Raw genomic sequence first — 23,759 nt, forward strand, 5'->3', positions numbered from 1 at the left:
GCTAATAGCAATTATTTCACAAGTTCCTGAAAGTCGAAAAACATGCCTGTTGTGTTGATTGGAACTGAAATGTGTTCATCTGTGGTTGTTAGTCCTACGATCTATCCTTGCCTTTGATTTTCCGTAATTGCACAAAATTGACCGAAATTACAGAAAACACCTCTAGAAATGGCTTTTTTTTTTTTTTTAAAAAAAAAAACAAAATCAAGCAGGAATTGCAATATGACTTGACGATACCATGCATTTACACAAAATATTTTATCTATTCAGACAGCTGTTTTTCAAGTAATTTACTTTGATCTCCTGACATGTTTCCACTGTCAACTGCCAGTCTTATTCAGAGGCGTCTGCTTGTCGCTTTGAACAGCTGCCTTCCCTGTCCTCCTCACACCTGTTAAACTCAAGGCCAGGAGGATAAATTTGGCTCTTTAAAGCCTTCAAACCAGCCCTCACAATACAGTTGTAAAATTATTGAGATGCACGCCTTGACTTGAAGATGATCAGATGCCTCTGAAGAAGACAGGCAGTTAACAGTCAAAACATGTCAGGAGATCCAAGTAAATTCCCTGGCAAATGTGTGTATTATTCAGAAAGAAGACAAAAAGAAATTGTGTTAAGGTTTCTATTATTCAGACAACTGTTCCTAGGAAATCCACTTTGACCTCCTGACAAGTTTTGACTGCCAGTCTTCGTCAGAGGTGTCTGCTGATTACTTTTGATGTTTCCTTTGAAGTATCCTTGACTTCCACTAGTAATTTCAGCAAGATTTTGTCAAGGAAGTCAAGGAAACCTCAAAGGAAACTTCAAAGCAATCAGCAGATGCCTCTGACAAAGACTGGCGGGTGACAGTCTAAACATGTCAAGAGATCAAAGTGGGTTAAGTAAAAGTTGTCTGAATAAATAAAACTTTAACATACTTTTCAAAAAGAAGACAAAAACAATCTTGCTCGAATTACAAAATGAACTTGCTGGAATTATTACGCGGGATTCAAGGACATCAAATCAATCAGCAGATGCCTCTGAAGAAGACTGGCAGATGACAGTTGAAACATGTCAGGAGATCAAAGTGGGTTTCCTATGTAAAAGCTGTCTGAATAAATAAAACTTTAACATACTTTTCAAAAAGAAGACAAAAAGAATCTTGCTGGAATTACAAAATGAACTTGCTGGAATTATTACGCGGAAGTCAAGGACATCAAAGCGATCAGCAGATGCCTCTGTAGAAGACTGGTAGTTGACAGTCGAAACATGTCAGGAGATCAAAGTAAATTTCCTGAAAAATGTGTTTGAATAAATGAAACCATAACATTATCCTAGTTCTGTAAACAGAGCTTCTCTTCTCTTTTGGAAATAAAACTTCAGCAGAGTTAATCTGAGCCACTATATCACTCAGCCGGGGAGAATGAGAACATATAGTTTCAGCCACTGACCACGACACAATTAATGAGATCTGAGAGGATCCCATGAGCTCAGAAAGAATACTGACACCAGAAGAGAAGCCACTGGGCAGCAGATTGTGGAGGAACGGGATAAGATGGAGGGATTGACGGAGGCTTTTTGTCCTCGTTTCTGACGTCACACCCCATAAAAGGCTTGTCTTTATCCCAGAGCCGTGTGTGTGGCTCCGCCCTCTTCTTCAGGTTTTTGTTACGCTTTTAGAGAAAAAGGTGAGGATGAGGAGGGAACTGTTTCTGGGTGTTTTACAGGGGTTTTATTTGAGGGTGGAGAGTGATAAGAAGAGAAGAAGGCAAAGCTCCCTCTGGAACATCTACACTATCGGATGTAAATCCTTTTTAATGGGATCCAGGGTTCAAAGCTAGGGCAGAGATTACTGTGAATCTGGCCTGATCTGCATTTGCCTCAGGCTCACCCTTTGCACCCTGCCTGGTGCACTCTGGCCTATAGGGCCCTCTTTGGGCCCCAGAACCTTTTCTGAGCACCGTCAGTGGATCTAAATAACCAAACATCTGCTAATAAATGGATTGCATGACTTAGAGATTTATGGTCATGATATCAGTCCAATTCTTTAAAAAAAAAAAAAAAAATCAAACCTGTTTGTGTGCAAGTGCTAATATAGCATGAATGCTAATAAATACAGCAGATGCATGAATGAGAACAATAGCCTTTAAAACTATTGTTCTAAAACAGTTTAGATTCAGAGTTGATTTAAAATATTTCAAAATGCAGTAAAAAAAAAAAAAAAAGTTAATTTTGAGGATTTTTCAGAATATAAAGTGATTGTTACAATATTATAAACAAAGAAGAAGCAGAAGAAAAAAGAAAAAATATAGAACAACAACAACAACAATAAAATAAGAGGAATAAGAAGTGAAATAAGTGGAATAAAAATAAGAAGAATAAAATAAGAAGAATCAGAAAAAAGGAAGAAAAAGGAGAAAAATACAGGTAATGAGAAAAATTTAAATAATAATAATAAGAAGAATATATGTAATAATAATAACAAGAAGAATATATGTAAGAAGAAGAAGAAGACAAAAAAATGAAAAAAGAACAAAACAATTGTAATAAAAAAGAAGATGAAGAAGAAGAAGAAGAAGGTGGTCTTGGGTTCAAGCCTCAGGGTGGTCAGTTGTGTCCTTTCTGAGTGTAGTTTGCATGTTCTCTCTCTGGCCTGTAGGACTGAATGAGAGTGTGTGAGTTATTGTGTTGGTCTAAGAGCTGAGGACAGAAACGAGCAGACCCCCGATAAACGAGCAGACCCCCACGACCCTGAGCTGGACGAAGAGAATCAGAAGACGAACATGAATGATAAACAATCGTTTACCGGACTCTGTAAACACTGCATGGACAACATGAGGGAAGGGGTATAAACACAAATCAAGGATGGGGTACAGTCAAGGTCAGGGGTAAATGAAGAGGCCGGCATGCATGAACACACAGAGGCCCGTCGGAGAGAAACCAGCCAATCAGAGGGCGGCGAGGCCTAGCCGTGTGCAGCTGTGACCGTAGTGAGAGGAAAACTGGGCTAGAGGTAGAAAGGTTAAGCCAGATCAAGGTCCTGTGGCAGATCAAGTGGGCATCCATATGTGTGTTCACTAACTCATCTAAGCTGCACCGCGTACGCCGTTCACACTGGAAAAAAAACAAAGAAAGTACTTTTTTTTCTGTCTATATCATAGAAAACAGATTTAACCCCCCCCCCCTTTGTATCTTTTTAATCACTTGACCTTTGTGCTCTACTTAAAAGCCATAAAGCTGAACTGACCTGAGCTAGCCATGATGGAGAGCATTAACTAAAACATCATAAACCTAAACCGCCCTCCGCTCCGACTGCCCCATAATGCAAAGTGAAATGCAGGATTGTGCGCGGTTAAAGTCTTTAAGAAGGACACCTGATGACTCTTTCACACTTTTCATGACCTCGCCGTTAGCTTGGCGCCCCCAACGTGACCCCGATCAAAAACCGCCCTGATCCAAGGCATGTGATGAACGCAGAATGAAAACGCTTTGCAGGGGACGTGGTACCAGGTACCTTGGGTTCAACATTGGAGACTCAACCTATGTGTCGTATAGCAAGTCATGCTAGCTTCCAGTTAACTGTACTGCCAGTTAGCTGTACTGCCAGTTAGCTTTACTGCCAGTTAGCTTTACTGCCAGTTAGCTGTACTGCTAGTTAGCTGCCAGTTAGCTGCCAGTTAGCTGTACTGCCAGTTAGCTGTACTGCCAGTTAGCTGTACTGCCAGTTAGCTTTACTGCCAGTTAGCTGTACTGCTAGTTAGCTGCCAGTTAGCTGTACTGCCAGTTAGCTGTACTGCTAGTTAGCTGCCAGTTAGCTGCCAGTTAGCTTGACCAATCAGGGGAAAATTACGCCTTAATTAGGGTGACCATATTTTGACTTCCAAAAAAGAGGACACTAGGGCCGAACCCAACAGTATTCGATATTTTCTGAATTTTCTTGTAACCGCAAAATACAATAAAGAAGATAAATATGTTATTGTCCATAAGGTTTAAAAATAAATGTATCTCTTTATAACAAAGACTTCAGGTCAATCACATGTATTGTGCCTTTTTACAATTGGTTCTTGAAAAATATAAACCTTCTTAAAATCTCTCAATAATTTGAAACAATATGAGAAACATCACCTTCTAGAAAATAAAACTACAACAAAGAACGTGGTGCTTACAGAACATCAAATAATCATTAAATATACACTTCAATAAATAACCTTTTCAAATAAATCCACTGCTATTTGGTCACTTGTAATCTTTCTTTCTCTTGGACTTTGGTCCTCATGTGTGATGATTTTGTCAAAACAAAGCGGTATCTTTAAATATTTCTTACGTAAACTTGTGTCATTGACTTATGATTAACTGTAGAGATTACAACTCCATCTCAGGACTGTTGGTTTATGTGTTTTAAATAAAGTTTGTAGGTCTTGAAAGGCCGTTAAAAAAAAAAAAAAACATCTGATTAATTATGTCGGCTGATGCGTTCAGGGATGATGGAAGTCAAATAGGAAACATTTGCTGTGTTTGAAATGTCAAACTCCGTACTCCACACTACAATGAGTATACAGTATATACTGTCTACTACATACTATAAGTATGATTAGGATGATGAGCATCCCCACTGAAGTATACTTCCAAGTCTCCCAAGATGCATTTGGATTTTGGAACCTACAATGACAAAAACGTGAAGCACACTGAGAAAACTAACTTCAAAACAAGAGCCCTATTTACAAAAGTGTTAAAAAGTCAAGAAGATACGCTTTTATTTTGAAAACGGGATGTTTGATTTTTAGCTTGAAGCCGGTGTCACGGACTGAGTTTGCCTCATACTGAGATCGATTATGAGCATGCGCACTACCGGAAAATACATTTTTGCTAGTTCCGCTGTCATTTATGCTACTTCCGCCGTGCTGACAATCTCAGTCAACAACTTGAGTTTAGTAATAGTGTCACATGCAGCATTCTCAATACGAACAGGAATAGTTTATTCTCCAAAAAAAACATGATTATAATATACATTGTAATAAATGTTACTATACAATAATACACTGTTGTACTCATATATATATATATATTAGCAATCTGATCATGACAGTCATATATTTTTGTTTTATTATTGGTCGATTTTTTATTGATGGTCGACTGATGTGATGTTTTAAGCATTATTTTAAAATCAGTACAGTAATCTTTGTATGACATTGCGCATGGCATTTCCAGCACGAGTACATCTCAGTACGTAGCAGTCACTTACTGAGATTGTTAGATAATCTCGGTACGGAGGAAAACTCAGTACGTGACACCGGTCCCAGGACCATTTTACGTTCCTCTCACAATGCATCATGGGGCGGTTGAGTATGAGATGAGATGAGTTTATTTGTCATTGCACATGTTACAAAGCAACGAAATCACATTTCAGTTTCATCCCGTCCAAGAAAACATGAAAAGACAATCATAAACATGGGAGCACAGGAGCGGGAGAACTGTGGTTCGCCACCAGGGCGGCGCCCCTTATTCAGATGAGAAATGGGATAACAAACGATGGGGAGGAAGAAGAGATAAAAAAAAGGCAAAAACCAAACTAGGCCCTTGTATTATGACTAGTGTGCGAACCGTGCATACTTAAAATATGTCCCCATATAGTGTACATCGGGGTATTTCTACATACTCAGAATATTATCATAATATCTAATGCTTGACGTCAGACTTAGTATGAGTAGTACGTTAGTATGACGTTTCCAACACAGCCTTTGTGTTGTTTTATGTGATCTTCCTCCTCTTCTTCTTTTTTAATCTTCTTCTCTGTCTACATCCTCTGCCCTCTCGCTCTCATCCTGCCTTATCTTACATCATCTACTTTACGCTACCTCGAAACTTGCCGCTCTATCATCATGGACATTATCATCATCATCACAATTCATGCTGACCTCTAAACCTATGGAAGCCTCTCAGTCCAGGTTCAGTCAGGGGTTAACACTGTCTTATGGAGTCGCTGGTAGATATGGCAGCTTAATCCTCCTTAGTGCAGCAACACTTGGGACTTTTATGAGGCCCACCTCTCTCTGTGTGTGTGTGTGTGTGTGTGTTCTCATCCCTAACACATCGAACCCCTATGGGCACATTGTAACTATTAACAAGCGCTGCCTCCAAAAGAAAAACCAACAGCAGGGGTTTGGATGATTTCCTTCACTTTCCTCACGTGTCACCCTAGCAGACAAACCACATTACCCATCATCCTTAGCAAGAAAAAAAATCCAGAGAAGTCACATGTTCTCTCATTTAACCCTCACACCTTCAGCACCAAACTCCGCCTGCTTTTATCAATCCACTAAAACCTTGGTTCCCAAAGTGGGGTACGGGTACTCCCAGGGGAACGCAAATTGTCATAGGGGGTACGTGAATACATATTTAAAACACTGACAACATTGGAAACTAGAATATAAATAAAGCAGTTCATGTTAATAGGTTAATGCTAATGCTCGGCAAATGCTAGGTTATGCTATTGCTAGACTAATGATAATGCTATGTTAAAGCTAATACTAAGTAAATATTAATGCTAAGATAATGCTATTGCTAGGTCAATGCTATTGCTAGGCTAATGATAATGCTAGGTTAAAACTAATACGAGGTCAATATTAATGGTAGGCTAATGCTAATGCTAGGTTAATGTTATTTCTAGGTTATTGCTAGGTTAATGCTAATGCTAGATCATGCTAATGCTAGCTAATGCCAATGATAAGCTATGCAGTGTGACGTGGGCCGGCATCTGCATCCTCATTTGTATTTTTTTTAGGAATTTCAAATATTTTTTTTAAAGTAAAATAAATAAGAGAAAATAAAAAATAAGGAAATATTAAATGAGAAAATAAACAAATTACATAATTTACACAAAACAAAGTATTTAAAAAAAAAGTTAAATAAAGTTGTTAAATAAAGTTTGTTTTTTTTAAGTAAAAAAAAAAGAAAAGAAAAAATAAGGAAATATTAAATGAGAAAATAAAAAAATTAGATAAATTACACAAAACAAAAACAAAAACTTAAATATTTGAAAAGCAGAATACATTGTAAATCACAAAATTAAATAGAATTCTGGTTCATTTTTCCCTTCTGATGTATCAAACACATGCAGTGAATTCACACTGCCTCAGCTTTTTTTATTTTTTTCTTGGCTTATGTCACACACGGACACCACGCCATGTTGTGCAGTTGTTGTGTAGCTGTTGTGTAGTTGTTGTGTGTCCACTTTACAGTGAATCTCCTCCTTGTTGTCATTGTTTAGGACCCAGACACTCACTGTCTGGTCCTGTGTCTGGTGCAGAGGAACAGAGGTGACGTTTTACAGATGTGTGACAGACAGAGCTCAGATTGTCTAAGCAGGAGGAAGACAGACAGACTGACACACACACACACACACACACCACACACACACACACACACACACTGGTAGTCTTTGTGTTCCTGTAAACACTCCCCCTTTTTCTCACTGTTGTTTTAAATCCACGCAATCGGCTCAAAACTTAAACTCTGGTCTATTTCTGACAGTTGGGACAAAAGCAGTAAAGTTGTATAAATCAAATCATTTGATGGGCTGACCTGAAGGACACGGTGGCGGTTACATCATGAAGTTCTGGTTCCACAGAGCTCACAGTCAACAGAGTCTATTTCATTCAGCGAGGTCCAGAAATCCAGTCAAACATGCAGAAAAGTGCAACAAAAAGGCCTTTGAGGCTCTTTTTGCAGCTAAATATGTGACAGTGAAACATATTACATTACATTCAGACCCCAAGCTGGAAATAAACTGTCTCTTTTCTGATACTTAAAATACTGAATACATCTAAATGTTAATCAATGAAGAGCAAAAAGTTGTTCAACAATGTAAATTAAACTGATTAAAGGTACTTAGATTTGAATGAAGTCATTTTCCATTAAATTGCATTTGTTGTTATTTTCTTAATTTGTCTTAAAAACAACAGACATGCTCATGGAAGCTGTTTTAACATGTGTACAATGCTATTTCAGTGCTAATGTGTACTGTTGTTTTGTTCTAATTCAGTGACAATTTTTTTATTTGGCATTTTATTTCGAACAAAATTGATTGAAAACAAGGTTGTTGTTTTTTTCATTGTTTTTATAAAGATTTGCGTGTGTGTGTGTGTATACCTGTGGGTGTGCGTATACGTGTGTGTATACATGTGTACATTTAAGTGTGTGTGCGTGTACGTGTGTGTGTGTATACGTGTGTAAATTTACGTGTGTGTGCATATACCTGTGTGTGTGCGTATAAGTGTGTGTATACGTGTGCGTGTACATGTGTGTGCATATACGTGTGTATGTATGCCTGTGTGTGTGCGTGTATCTGTGTGTGTGCATATACGTATGCGTGGATACATGTGTGTACGTATACTTGTGTGTGTGCGTATATGTGTGTGTGCGTGTATCTGTGTGTGTGTGTATACATGTGTGTGTGCGTGTACGTGTGTGTATACATGTGTGTACGTATACTTGTGTGTGTGCGTATATGTGTGTGTGCGTGTATCTGTGTGTGTGTATACGTGTGTGTGTGCGTGTACGTGTGTGTGTGTATACGTGTGTGTGCGTGTATCTGTGTGTGTGTGTGTATACGTGTGTGTGTGCGTGTACGTGTGTGTGTATACATGTGTACGTATGCCTGTGTGTGTGCGTGTATCTGTGTGTGTGTGTGTGTGTGTATACGTGTGTGTGCGTGTACGTGTGTGTGGATACATGTTTGTACGTATGCCTGTGTGTGTGCGCGTATGCCTGTGTGTGTGCGCGTGTTCCTGTGTGTGTGCGTGTACGTGTGTGTGTATACAGTACATGTGTGTACGTATGCCTGTGTGTGTGCGTGTACCTGTGTGTGGGTGTATACGTGTGGGTGTATACGTGTGTATGCCTATACGTGTGTGTGTGCATGTACGTGTGTGAGAGTGTGTGAATTTTTCCAACTCTACAAATTCTCCTGAAGGTTTTCCAGGAGCATCGTATTATAAAGAATTTGGATTTCCCTGCTTTAAGTAGTTCACATTGGGTCACCCGGTTTTTATTCTTAGTGCCTGCTTTTCTGCTTCTGGCACCTTGTTAATACGACTGATTCATAAATGATTTCAGACGCACAAAAGAGGCTTTGGAGGAATGTCAAGGATCTCCACGTGAACCTCCGTACCACACAGGAAAGTGAAGGGAAAGAAAAAGAAGAAGAAGAAGAAGAAGAAGAAAAAGAAACAAGAGGACTTTTCTCAGAGAACCACCAAACTGGGACTGAACATCTATGGGACCAGGAAAGAGAATCAAACTTTTTTTTAGCGATATTTCTCCTGGAATCAATATTTATGTTATTTATGCATTCATTTATTTTATGTAGTATAGTGCACTATCATGTGCAGTTGAAATAAATGCTGAAAGACTTGTGATGTGCATTGTTTATTGGAACTATAACTTGTATATACACATCACTGCTACTATTGTCTATACAATATAAATAGGCTGTTGCTATTGGTCCGGTCCCAAACCTCAGACAATCCTGACTATAGTTCCGACACTTGCTGTGCACATCCGTCCGCATGCGCAGTAAGCCGAAGGTAGCTGGTAGTTCCATCACTGCCAGAGCCGTATCCTTCGAGCTATAGTTCTGTCAGTTTTATTTTAGCCCTAATCCTCCATAACTCTATCCCTATAGCCTGTTTCTTTTTTTTTGGATATGTATTTTTAAAGGTGGAATTTGCCGTGTTAAATATGTTAAAATGAAAAAAAATTCAAACCCACACCAAGGGAAGGAAGAATCTTTGAGTCTAGCGCCTTACACCACTCGGCACTGCACATGTGCACAGGAAGTGCCGGAACTATAGTCAAGTTTTTCTGAGGTTATACAGAACTATAGACATTTTGATATAGTATATATAATGTGTGATGTCCACTTGTACAAGGGTTCTCAACCTTGCGATTGAGAGACACTGGGAGCGGGTTGCCAGATCTCTTCAAGAAACGAAGAATAATTTTTGAGCCCATTTTTGCTTATTTTTACAATTTTTCTGCAACTACGCCAAACTTGCTGTATTTTAACTTATTTTCATCACTTTTTCTTGCCATATTTTTAATGCGTTTTTGCTACATTACTCCCATTTCTGCAAGTTTTCCCATTTCAAGACATTTTCAGCATTTATAAACCCTTTCCACCACTTTTCTGCACCTAATGTTGCACATGTTGACCCATTATTGTCATTTTTAACCTCTTTTCACCATATTCCATGCTTATTTTTGCCATTTTAACCACAGTCACAATTTGTCATGTCCATTATTTGTCAATTTAAACAAATTGTTCTAATATTGACCCTTTTTAACTTCTTTTTCTGTCTGTTTTTGGCCACTCTAATTTGCAACTTTGCCATTTCACCAACTATTCCACCATTTTTTGTCGCTTTTGACCCATTTTAATTTTGTTTAAAACAAAGATTTACATCTAAACATTACATTTAAACCATATTAGAAAGAAAAAGGCCTTTTGATAGACATATGGTAGTTTTAGACAAAGTTTTATAGTTCTTTGAATTCAGCTAAAGGAAAATGGGAGTAAAAACAACAGTGTTGCATCCATAGCAAACGTTCCCACCTTATATATATATATATATATATATATATATATATATATATATATATATATATATATGTGTGTGTGTGTGTGTGTGTTAGGGTTGGGGCGATATGCTTTCACCACAACTTGATTTTATCATGATAATTACATTTTTTTAAGTTTTACGTGAAAGCAGTGTTGTAAATGTCTACGTAAACGTACTACTCATATAAGTCTGACCTTACCGTACCTGTATGTAGTGCGTTCACATTCGATAGTATGACAAGATTGAGTACGTGAAAAATATGCAGATGTATACTATATGGGGACATTTTTTAAGGATGCACGCGAGTCATACTCAACCGTCCCATGATGCATTGAGAGCGGAATGTAAAATCAAGCTAAAAATCAAACATCTCCTTTTTTTAAAATAGAAGCATCTCTTTTTGTCTTTCATTCGTTTTTTTAACGCTTTTGGAAATAGGGCTCTTATTTTGAAGTTTACCAAAAGTTTTGTCAGTAGCACAATGGGCGGGTCTCGGAAAATCTCCAAAATTTCAGAATGAAATGTGTCTACGTGAGTTTTATGGATGAAATGAGCACATGTTGATATTCTACTTGGTCACTTTCTCACTTAAAATGTTTTCAGAACTTTCAAAGTAAAGGTGGAGAATCAACAGAGATATTTAGCCTTGTTGCGTTCCAAATGCTTCTTGGGAAGTATCATACTTATAGTATATAGTAGACAGTATATACTCATTGAGTTTGCAGTGTATAGTACGGATTGTGCCGTTTCCAACACAGCCATCGTCGTGGTCCCTGTATATACTTTTATTGTGAAACTCCCTGGACGCCTTCGTTTAAAAAGCTCTTTTACCTTCATCAAGCTGGTGGACTTAGAAAAATCTTCCAGGATTCTTGCACAATTTAAATATAAAAGGAAGTCATATCTAATTGTTGCCTTTCAAATAACAGTGATTTTTTACAACTTTCTTTCCCATCCCACAGCTGATAGAAAACGTTGAGTCCAGAAATGCAACAAAAAAACATTATTTGACCCTGAGTCTTTAGAGGTGAAGCTTTGGTTCCTATTGTGGTGAAAATAACAGCCTCAACACCTCCACAGGAGTGTATGATAAAAGCTCTGCAAAGTCCAGGAGGAGAAAGGGAAGAACAACAGAAAGACATGAATGTGTTGGAAAATGTGCAGAAAAGTAACAGACGTGCACCTTCACACACACAGCAATGCATACACACACATATACTGTATATATACAATATATGAGTTTCACTGCAAGAAAGCCAGAGAATTGAAGCCCAAGGGTAGTTTGCACTTTCTCCCCGTGGTCCAAAAACTGTTAAATACAAGCATAAACTTTAAAATTGAGATAAAGTTTTTTTGTTTTTAATGGTTTTTATCAGTCATGTACAACATTTTTATGATTATATACATTTTCCGCTGACTTAAAACATTTCAACATATTTATTTAAATCAAAAAATGAACAAAATTAGGGCTTTGACATGTTTTTTGTTTTTTTTTTTAATTTAAAGCACGAAATTAAAGCTGTAGTTTGTTTTGTTTTTCAACCAATCAACTTCATACAACGACATCAGCCAAATAAATATAAAAATTATGAAACTATAGAGCATTTTTTTGCAGAAAAAAGAAGAAAAACTTGTTTTGGTCAAAAGAAGTTACAACAAAATAGTAAGACATGTATTCACTTTTATTTAAGGTTTTCCAATAACGGCAACATTTTAGGGAATGAAACTAACTTGGTCAAAGGGTGGAGGGTTGGAGATTATATATAAATGAATAAATAAATAAATATCCCAGCAAAAAAAGTAATGGATCTGAAGCATGAGGGTAGTTTGCATGTTCTCTCTGCAGTCCAAAAACTGTTAAATACAAGCAACAACTTTAAAATTTAGATAAATTAGAAAAAATCATTTTAAGTATAATAATAATAATAATAATAATAATAATAATAATAATAATAATAATAATAATAATGTACAATTTTAAAAAAATGTCAACATACTTCTTTAAACAATGAACAAAATTAGGACTTCAGCGTGTTTTTTAAAGTTTAAAACACAAAATTAAAGCTGCATTTTGTTTTGTTTTTCAACCAAACAATCTAATACAATGACATCAGCCAAATAAATATATAAATTATGAAAATATAGAGCATTTTCTTAACAATAAAGAAAAAGAAAAAAATGTGTTTTGGTCAACAACAAAAAAAAAGGGAAAACATTTATTCCTGATTCACTTTTATTTAAGGTTTCCTCAATACGTGTGCGCTTGCATGAACATTTTAGGGGATGAAACTAACTTTCTCAAAGTTGGAGACTTTGGCTTTTATCTGTCATCGTAAGTATATTATAATGATAATATGCATTTGCCCACAATTGTCAGCACAATTGTTTTTAAAAACATCAACAAAATGAGGACTTCAACGTGTTTTTTGAAGTTTAAAACACAAAATCAAAGCGGTTTTGTATTTCAACCAAATAATTCAAACCCAAATTATCAAACTGGTGACCATTTTTCTTTCAATATATGAAAAAAATAAACAAAAAATGTTTTGGTCAAAGAAGGTTACAACAAAGATACAGTAACATTTTTTATTCCTGATTCACTTTTATTCAAGGTTTTCCACCCTGTGAAAGTATTTAAGTGTTAAAAAAAAAAAAAAACATCATAATGTAATTCATTCGAAGCAAATAATTCCCACGAGATAAAATTTTCCAAATAAAGCTAAACTCATTCAAATCCAATTATGACCAGGGTTTCAAATTTTTTTTTTATAACGTTGTCTCTTAACGTTTTTATCCATTTATGTTTTTTGTGGATTTTTATGAAGTTTCTTCGCTCGAAAGTTTGTTCTCTCTGTGCGTTTGCGCCGTTGCGCCTCGTTTGCGTGCGCAACGCAGTTTGAATAACTGACCAACTAATTGGAGTTACAACATGGGTCAATGAGCAAATCCCCACACATTGTTGAAGAAAAACACTTCACGTTAACACTTGCAGATAAAGAAGAGGCTTGGAGCTAATGAAATAAAATAAAAATATTTAAACTTTAAAAAAAATGTACGAGTTGTTAAAATATAAAATAAAAAAAAAATATTTAAACAATAAATTAATTAATTAATATAAAAAATATAATACAATAAAATACTATAAAAAATATAATACAATAAAATACTATATAAAACAATACAAAATAAATTATTTATGATATTAATAATAAAATATTCAAACATTAAATAAATTAATTAGTATAAAATGAAATAAAAAAATATGAAACATTAAAATTGAATTCAATTAAACAAATCTAAAAGAAAATAAATGAAAATATAAAGTTATATGAAACAAAAAAAAATATATATGTATTTTTCGGTGATTTTAACATGTCTAATATTTCTTTTTTTTTTTTTTTTTTTTTTAAACACAAAGTTATATTAATATCTTTCTAACAAAAAATGCTTATTTTTTCCAGTCGACAGTTTTCTAAGGCGTCTATAACATTTCGATAATAAAACATTCCTATAATTAGACCCAAAGTGTTTGAATAAGTGTGGTTTTAAAGGAAATCAGAACAAAAACTAATCTAGAGATCCGTAGTGAGCTTCTTCGGGCCTCTGGGCCTTTTATTACTTCAATCAATATGGAAAACTTTGAAAACTTTCCTCAAACTTAATAAATATTGCATCGGGGCTATATTTATTGCCATTTAATGAACGGAAGAAGGGATAAATGGATATTTTTGTATAAATAGAGCTGCTTTTAAGTCCCGCGGTCTTTAATTGGCGTCAATGAAAACCCAAACAAATCCAAACAGCTCTATAAGGCCCTAAAAGTCCCCATGTTTTCTTCATAATGGCCTTGAATTGCGCATATATTTAAAAACAGCGCATCTGGCACAAACAGAAAGAAAAGCTCCACTTAATGCGAACTAAAAGCCTCCCGCTCGGGCCTTTAAATAAATAGCTGCTTGAATTGCACGCATGTAAAGACGTTTCCCAGTATTTTACGTCTTTCTTTTTCTTTTTTAATCATTTATATTTTGTTGTTAGTGAAGGACAGGCGCGTTTTCAGAAGCTTCTATTCAATCCAAAGCTGTGCTGCCCACCGTCAGCAGGAAGCATGAGGCCTTCATCCATTAACACCCCTGGAGTCAGCACTAATGAGGGCCACAGTGGCTGCTCTGTGCTTCACACACACACACACACACACACACACACACACACACACACACACACACACACACACACACACACACACACACACACACACACACACACACACACTGTGTGTGTGTGTGCGTTTTGCTGTCCCCGTTGCGCGCAATGATCGTGCGTAAAGCTGAATGCAGCAACAGGTTGTCATGCAGCCTGAAAAGCTAATTATCAGACCTGAAAAGTTCATTATAAGCATAATTATCTAAACATTTTCACTCCATTCAACACTTCAAATGTTTATCACCGTTCATCACTAATTCTTTTTCTTTCTTTCTTTAATTGTCTCTCTAGAAGTTTACTGCGATTTATTTTAGCTTCTTTTTTTCCTCATTTTTCTTTTGCAACATTAGGTACAGTTACTGAAGTGAATTATTTAAGTAAGACTATCTCTTTAATTCGCAGCCTTCAGTTTTTGGCTTTGGAGCCGCAACAGGTGCTTTTACGCACGTTAAAATCACCCCGAAGCTGCACATAGTTGAAAATATAGCCAATAATTGTGACAGTTTGTTTAATTTAAACAATATAATTGCGATGGTGTTTTTAATCATTGTTACTGTTATTATTTCCAAATTGATAAGGTCTTCTCACTGCGCGTCTGAGAGCAGAGCTTGTGCGTGAAGTTCATGTTTTTGGGGTGTTTTACGCACGAACGGTGACTTTAAATGACGTAAAACACACCCTAAAAGATGCAAAACCATTTTGTCAACTTAGTGGATTTATCTTCACGTTTCTAAATTAAAAACACAACATTATAAAGTTTACGCGCGGGTCAAACTTGTTACTGTTCCTTAATGGCGCATATGTAACAGATCACTTCACAAACAGCCCATTTCCACTTTTCCAGCAAGTGTTTGGACAACTGGTCACATTTAAGAAGTTTAACATGTGCGTAAAGTAGCCTTATTTGTTTCCAAATAACTCGTTTTGTAACCATAATTACGCACGGCGCTTATACAGTTTCTCCTTGTTGCTCATCTGGGCCAAAATACTAATGGTTTTGGGGGGTTTCTGAATGGTCATTAAACTTGTTGTGAAACACGTTAACTCAATTATTCTGGTTTTATTTGGAAACTTGGCCTCGAGGGCCAATAAAACATCCCCAGCGCTTTATGCGCGCATGTAATTGATCCATAATATTTAGTCATGTTTGAAAGTGAACTCTGGGGTTTTGATGTGAAAGTTTATCACATAATTTACAAAAGCCCTTTTTTATTTGCAATGATTGAATTTTGAATACTTCTACAGTGACGACGTGCAGATAAAGCGTGAATTTACTACCACGTGGTGAGAGCATGAGGCCAACGTGTACAAACCGCTTATTCTATTTTAAACAGTGACGTGTATAAAGACCTAAAACATACAGTAAAACAGTTATTATTATTATTTTACATCTTTGGACCAAAATCAGGCCAGATTTATGTTGTGTGTTTCAGTCAAATAGAGGATTAAATGCAAGTCATACGCATTATTTCTAACGTCCAAATTAAGTCGTAGCTTTTTAAGTTATTGCCTTTTAAAATTCATTGTCATTATATATATATATATATATATATATATATATATATATATATATATATATATATATATATATATATATACACTAGTATACCATATATTTACTTGTATACCAAGATATCATATCTTTTTACTCTATTATCGTTTTACTAATAATTATTTGTAATAACTATTTATGTTAGAATCTATATTCTTATTATATTTCCATTTTCAAGCTATGATATAAATATAATCTGTATATTTATTTACAAATAAACATAGTAATAATATTTATACTGTTACATTGATAGTTTTTCTTCTTTATTAAACATTATTATTATATTGTTATTATATTATAATAATAATATACTACTATTAACTTAATGCAGATTTTTTGTTAACTTAACACTTAATGAATGTTCTCCAATTTAATAGTTTTATTGTTGTGTTGTAGTGTCATATTTTTCTAGTTTTTATCTAATTGTTATTATATCTTCAAATGATCACATTATTATTATGATTATTATTATTATTATTATTATTATTATTATTATTATTATATTTTTACATTTTATTAGTGATACTTTTATTCAACTTAATACGTTTCTCCTATATATTGTTGCATTGCAGTGTCTTATTTTTCTACAATAATTTCATTAGTATTATATCTTCAAAAATTCACATTATCATTATTACTGTTATTGTGTTTTATTGTTATTAAAGTCTTTTGAATTACTTTGGTTAGGTTATAAATATCTATTGTGGGGGCTTCATGGAAAATTTGAATGAAGCGCGCGCTGGCCATGAACTAGTGACGTCACACGTTGAAAAATGCGCGAGTGCGTGTTTTATTGGCGTAAACATGTTTTGCTTTAAATGTGTCAGAGAGAGAGAGAGAGAGAGAGAGAGAGAGAGAGAGAGAGAGAGGCCTGTGCTGCTGGCTCTCATACAAAAATTAACCTTTATTAGCATGTGTTATGTAGCATTAGCCAGTGATGAGCAGCTGCTGGAAAAATAATGAGCTTTAACGCTGTCGAAATGAGAGAAAACAGCCTGCATGTGTTGGTCTATTGATGTTGTCTAACATGCAGGCTGGGGATCAATAAAAGGCCGCACAGTTCTCCTGTAGCGGGCCTGAGCACTGCTTTATTTCTGTTTCATTCATTTTCTAAACTGACCTTGTTTTTCTATCAGATCAGTGGACGTGTGTACCGTTAGCGTGACGTCACCGTTACGTATTAATCAATTAATAATAAGACTGTTTTGTTCAATAAGGTACATGGATAAGGGACACACTTTAAGGCAGGCATGGGCCACCAGAGGCCCGCGGTCTAATATTGTGTATAGCACACAAAGGTAGGCGCACAAAATGACAAAAAATAAAAAATAAAATACACAAAATGAGTACATGAATTCACAAAAATAACAGAAAGATATTAAAAATGACAACAAAAACAAAATAAGAAAACAAAAACAGACAAAAGGAGAATTGTTTTTACTAAATAACACCAGAAATACAAAAGTGAAAGAAATATATACGAAATGACAAAAAAAAAAACACACACACACACAAAATGATATAAAATATATATTTAATAGCAAAAAACAACAACAAAATCACAAAAAATAATAGAAAAATCTATGACATGACACCAAAAACACTCAAAACAACAACTAAAAACATACAAAAATGAAAATGAAAATCAAAAATTGATGTTTAAAAACAAACAAAAAAATGAAAGAAAAATAAACTAAAGGACACAAAAATACACTAAATGATAGAAAAATTATACTCAATGACACAAAAACAACAAAAATCACACAAAATGACAGAAAACTTAAATAGATGACACAAAACACAACAAAAACATTCATAATGAAAGAAAAATAAGACACAAACACTCACAAAATAATAGAAAAATGTTCTCATGACACAAAAGACACACAAGTCAACAACAAAAATATACAAAATGATTTTAAAAAAAATTGTACAAAATAGCATTAAAATGACAAATAAACACACAAAATAATATACTCAATGACACCAAAAATACACAAAATGGGAGAAAAATAAACAAAACAACACCAAAATCACACAAAAGGACAATAAAATAAAACCTACAAAACTACAACCGAAAAATACAAAAATGAACAGTAATATTGTTCAGATTGTTTAGATGCTAAATTGAAATTCTGACGTGAATTTTCCTAATGTGGCCCTCAGATCAGACAGTCAAACTTTTGTGGCCCCTGCTGTGATCAAAGTCGCACGTCTCAGCCCTAAATGCGGTGGTTCTCAAACACAGGGCTGGGGCTCCAAAGAAGCTCACTCCGGGAAAAGGTAGGGTCCTCCACGCTATATGAATCTGAACAGTCTGAGACTCAGAGACCAGCAGAGTTGGAACCTCTGATACTTTCATATAAAAACACGACATGATAACTCTGTATAATAATAATAATAATAATAACAATAATATTAATAATAATAATACCTTTTAATAAAAGCACCTTTCTTGACACCCAAGGACATTTTCCACAATAAGAATCAATAAAAAAATGCTAGCAAACAAAAATCTGAATGTTCTTGAACATCCATGTGAAAATCATAGCCACTGGTGTTTTGCTTCATCTGGTGCCCATTATAAATAGTGACTAAATAACCCTTCACTTTTCAGCGTAACATGACAGCTGCACGTAAACTGCATGTCGACGTTGGCTCGTATTTCTCAAATCAACTCACGTTTTCATGTTATTGCAACTAATTGAATTACTTGCATCATAAAACACGCGCGCTGCCATAATTGATTATAGCCACTTGCAGCTGCTTTACAGTGCAGCTCACATTCATATACTCACAGCTGCTGGAAAGCATTGTTTTGAAAACACAATCAAGACTGCTATACCATTAGTGCCACCACAGGAAGTCAGACATCAGGTAAAACAGACACCAAACGAGCTATAACACCACAATTCAATCCGAACCAAGGCTGTGTTTGAAATGTCATACCAACGTACAACTCATATTGTCTGACCTCCAAATCAGTATGTAGTGCGTTCACGTTACATAGTATGAAAAGGTTGAGTATGCAAGAATTACCCAGATGTAGACGATATGAGGAAATTTATTCAGTATGGATGGTGGGCACACTAGTCATACTCAACCGCCCCATGATGCATTGCGAGCGGAATGTAAAATGGTCCTGGGACCGGTGTTAACGTACTGAGTTTACCTCCGTACTGAGATTATAACCCTAACCTACCCCTAACCTAATCCAATAAATAAATAAAACACGTGTCCTTTCACTTTGAAAACAAAAATGAACAAAAATGAATTATAATTTTTTTAGCAAAAATTAATTTACCAGTAGTGCATATGTGCGAGCATTTATGCACATATACAATCTCAGTATGATGAGAACTCAGTATATGACATGGGGCTTCAAGCTTAAAGTCAAACATCTCCTTTTTAAAATAAAAGCATGGCTCCTTGTCTTCCATTAGTTTTTTTTTAAAGTTTTCGTAAATAGGGCTTTTGTTTTGAAGTTAACCGGAAGTTTTGTCAATAGTAAATGGCGGACAATATCGGAATCTCCAAAATGTCGGAATGAAATGTGTTTCTGTGAGTTTTAATGGATCAAATGAGCAAATGTTGATATTCTACTTGGTCACTTTCTCAAAGGTGGAGAATCAACAGAGATATTTAGCCTCAGTGTGTTTCAGGTTTTTGTCGTTGTAGGTTCCCAAATGCATCTTGGGAAACTTGGAAGGATACTTTATCCTAATTATGCTTCATTGTGACTTCATTTTGATTTCCAAAGAAGAGGTCACTCGGGCCGACCTCGGTATACTCAAAAGTACTTGACATTTTCTTGAATCTACCTTGTAATGGATAGTATACAGTAGACAGTATATACTCATTGAATTTGTAGTATATAGTATGCAGTGTGAGATTTCAAAACACAGTCATAATGGTGTGTCATTGGCTGATACTTGCTTTTGATATATTTTTAAGGCAGTGGCTTTTCGCACGGTTGCAGTATCAATACACCGACATTCTATCCATACGCAGCGCCCCTATTTGGCCAGTTTAGGTCACGTGATAGGTCAGTCATTGGCTAGTTTAGGTCGCGTGACTAAGACTAAACCTTACCCTAGACCTAACCCTAAAAATTGTTGTGATATTTGGTTACAACCTAAACCTAACCTTAACCTAAACCCTATACGCTACGTACTTGTACTTTGGTAACCGTACCAATAGCACCGGGGATTGTCTGTACGGCAACCGTACAAATAGACACTTTCTATTTTTAATGATTGTTTACAAATTTGATTTAATCAAAAAAGTTCCAGATAATATGGTCAAATATCTGTGACAAAAGAAATCATGAGAGGGTTTGGTTTCATGTTTTTGATGAACTTGTCATCCCATGTGTCACCAAAGGAGGTGTGGCTTAGAAGGAGTTTGTATACAGTTGATAAAGACGTACTCAGCTAGTAGTTCAAGAACAGATTGAAGATGCGTCAAACATGCCACAGTTTTCCAAAATCTCTGTTCTGGTTGGGTTTTGACGCCCCCCGGCTACAGCTGGCGCTCTCTTACCTGCGTCTCGGAGAGGTTGAGTTGCCTGGCGAGCTCGGTGCGCTCCCGTCCAACCACGTACTGGCACCGCTGGAACTCCAGCTCCAGCCGGTACAGCTGCTCGGCCGTGAAGGAGGTCCGAGTTCGCTTGGGCCGGTCCAGGTCCAGGCCTTTAGGCAGCACAATCTCCCTGATGGTGCCTTTGGCGTCTGTCCACAGGTGGAAAACAAAGAGAAAATGTGTCAGTTTGTGGAATTATCAGGTTATTAAAGCAATGGTTCCACATTGGGAGCAACTTTTGGCTTCAGTGACTTGCCAAAAGACTTTCATTTGTAACCAGGAATAAACCTGCCAACCTTCTGTTTGAAGGGCAGCCATGGTCGCACCAATAACCAAACTCAAGCTAACAGAAAGATTCAAAGCCCACCGTGGAAAACTCTAAATATCTCCCATTGTCCTTAGACCAGGGGTTCTCAACCTTGGGGTCAGGACCCCATTTGTGGTTGCGAGACACTGATAGGGGGTCGCCAGATGCCTTCAAGAAACTTTTTCTTTTAACAATTAGAGCCCATTTTTGCTTGTTTTTATCCTTTTTGCCATATTTTAATTTTTTTTCTTCACTTTTTCTTTTAACGCATTTTTGCGACAATACTCCCATTTCCACCACTTCTCCATCAAATTTCTATGCCTTTTCTGCAATTTTTTTTTTACTTTCAAGACATTTTCAGCACTTATAAACTCTTTCCACCACTTTTCCCACCTGATGTCACACATGTTGCCCCTTTATTGTCACTTTTAACCTCTTTTCACCATATTTCATGCTTATTTTTGCCAATTTAACAACATTCACAATTTGTTACACCCATTAATTGCCTCATTTGTGCCACTTTTAAGCCAATGTTGACACTTTGAACCCTTTTTACCACTTTTTCTGTCTGTTTTCTGCCACTCTAATGTGCTACTTTTAACCAATTTCTGTGGTTTTTAAAATCCCATTTAATCACCTTTACCACCATTTTGTCACTTTTAATCCATTTTATTTCTGATTAAAACAAGGATTTACATCTTTAAGATGACAATGGCGCAAATAATGGTAAACTTCCTGGATAACAGTGGATATTATTCAGATAAATAAATAAATGTGTTTATCACAGATTCATAGAACAATGGACCATCATTTTGCTGACTTTATGGATGAACCCCAAAAATGTCTCCCCTTTATTCCCCCTTATAGATGAACCTGTCTCCACATGACTGTTCTTCAATGTTCATGTCTGTGTTCAAACACCTTCAGCTACCGTGGGGGTCCCTGGTCTCTGGAACCTTTATTTTGGGGGTTGCGAGCTGAAAAGTTTGACAACCACTGCCTTTAGACAATTCAAGCGCTTTTTTCCACACCAAGTGACTCAGGTGTGAAAAAGATGTAATATTCATGAGCAAAGCTATGGGCTAATGGCTTTGGAGTGGGAAAAGTGGTCGGATGTTATTTTTAAAAGCAGTGGGAGGAAAACGCACACAAAGGCTCAGTTGTCAGCATTTTACACACAAAACAAAGCTAATACTGCACATACAAATACAAATATAGATATGATGGATTTCTCAGCCTTAGAGTTAAAAAGCATTAATAGAATCACTTAAAAGGTTTACGGAAACAGATTAGGGCCAGTTTTGATGGAGAAACGAAATTTGGACAAATCAAGAATAAAGTCAAAATGTGGAGAATAAAGTTTTTCAACATCAATCTCTATATTTAAACTTTATTCTCTATAATGTCAATAATAAAGGTGAAATTTTGTTGAACTCAAAATACAATATCGTGATGAAAGTCGAAGGTCTGCTTATGGTGAATTGGCCCTAGTCCGCTTCCGTAGAATTTACTTTATTAGCAAATCTTCGACTTTAATCACAATATTGTATTTTGAGTTCATTTTCGAAATTGGGACTTTAAGTCTTTTTTTTTTTTTTACTTTAATCTCGAAATTTCCACTTTATTCTCAACTTTACGACTTTATTCTTGATTTTCCTTAATATATTTTCTCCATCAAAATTCAAAATTGGCCCTCATCCTCTTCCGTAAAGGTTAAATATCAGTCAATAGAAGCGAAATCGGATTATGTTTCGATGAACCAAAAGTAGCTCGAGAAGCCGCAGATTCTCACCATGAGCCTAAACGGGTTCGTGCGTCATTGCGCGCACGAGTTTACTGGAACTTTAAGCTTGTGTCCCTTCTTTTCTCTTTTACTGCATGGAAGAAAAAACACTGTTGTGCAGAGGATTTGTCTTACATTCAGTTTTTTCCTCTTTATTACATTTGTACTTCTCACCTGAATATACGGAAACAAACTCATTCAAATGTTTTCCGTTTTTTAATTATATGTAAATGTGTGCTGCTTAGTATATTTGGTCCATATTTGGTATTTTGTGGCCCTTTATCGTGTTTAATATGGGCGAGTAGGTCAGACATGAACACCTCTTTTGTCCAACTCATTAAAAATGCAATATAATAAAATATGAAGAGCTGTTTATTAAATATGAAACAAAACCGATTTAACCGGACAGGCGCTCAGTAAAAGAAAAGATAAACACACGAAGAATGCGTAAAAATACAGGAGGCGTCGCTATTTTTAAACGGATCTCTAAAGTGTCTGTTTGGGAAAAACACTTCAACTTTGCTTGTTTTCAATATCCTTGAGTTCATAAAGAGACATAGATTAAATCTTACAGAGAGCGAGACAACTATTATTTTTTTTTCTTCCAGGAAAACACACAAAACTGAAAAGATTACTCAAAAAAAAAAACACACACACACATTTTGACAACAAAAATACAAAAAAAAATTAATTAATTAATTAATTGAAAAATATTGAAAACAACAACACGAATAC

At 35.8% G+C, this 23,759-nt stretch overlaps 1 protein-coding gene across 1 annotated transcript in view; it reads right to left on the bottom strand.

Moving 5' to 3' along the window:
• The window catches only part of vax2 (ventral anterior homeobox 2), a 34,188-nt gene that overhangs the window by 7,176 nt on the left and 3,253 nt on the right, over window positions 1-23,759 (bottom strand). The window contains exon 2 of the mRNA XM_028474725.1: window positions 20,896-21,083. Within this exon, the coding sequence (XP_028330526.1) occupies window positions 20,896-21,083 (188 nt within the window). The remainder of the gene's footprint in view (window positions 1-20,895; window positions 21,084-23,759) is intronic.

Source organism: Gouania willdenowi, chromosome 18 (genome assembly GCF_900634775.1).
Source record: "Gouania willdenowi chromosome 18, fGouWil2.1, whole genome shotgun sequence".
Taxonomy (NCBI): Eukaryota; Metazoa; Chordata; class Actinopteri; order Blenniiformes; family Gobiesocidae; genus Gouania; species Gouania willdenowi.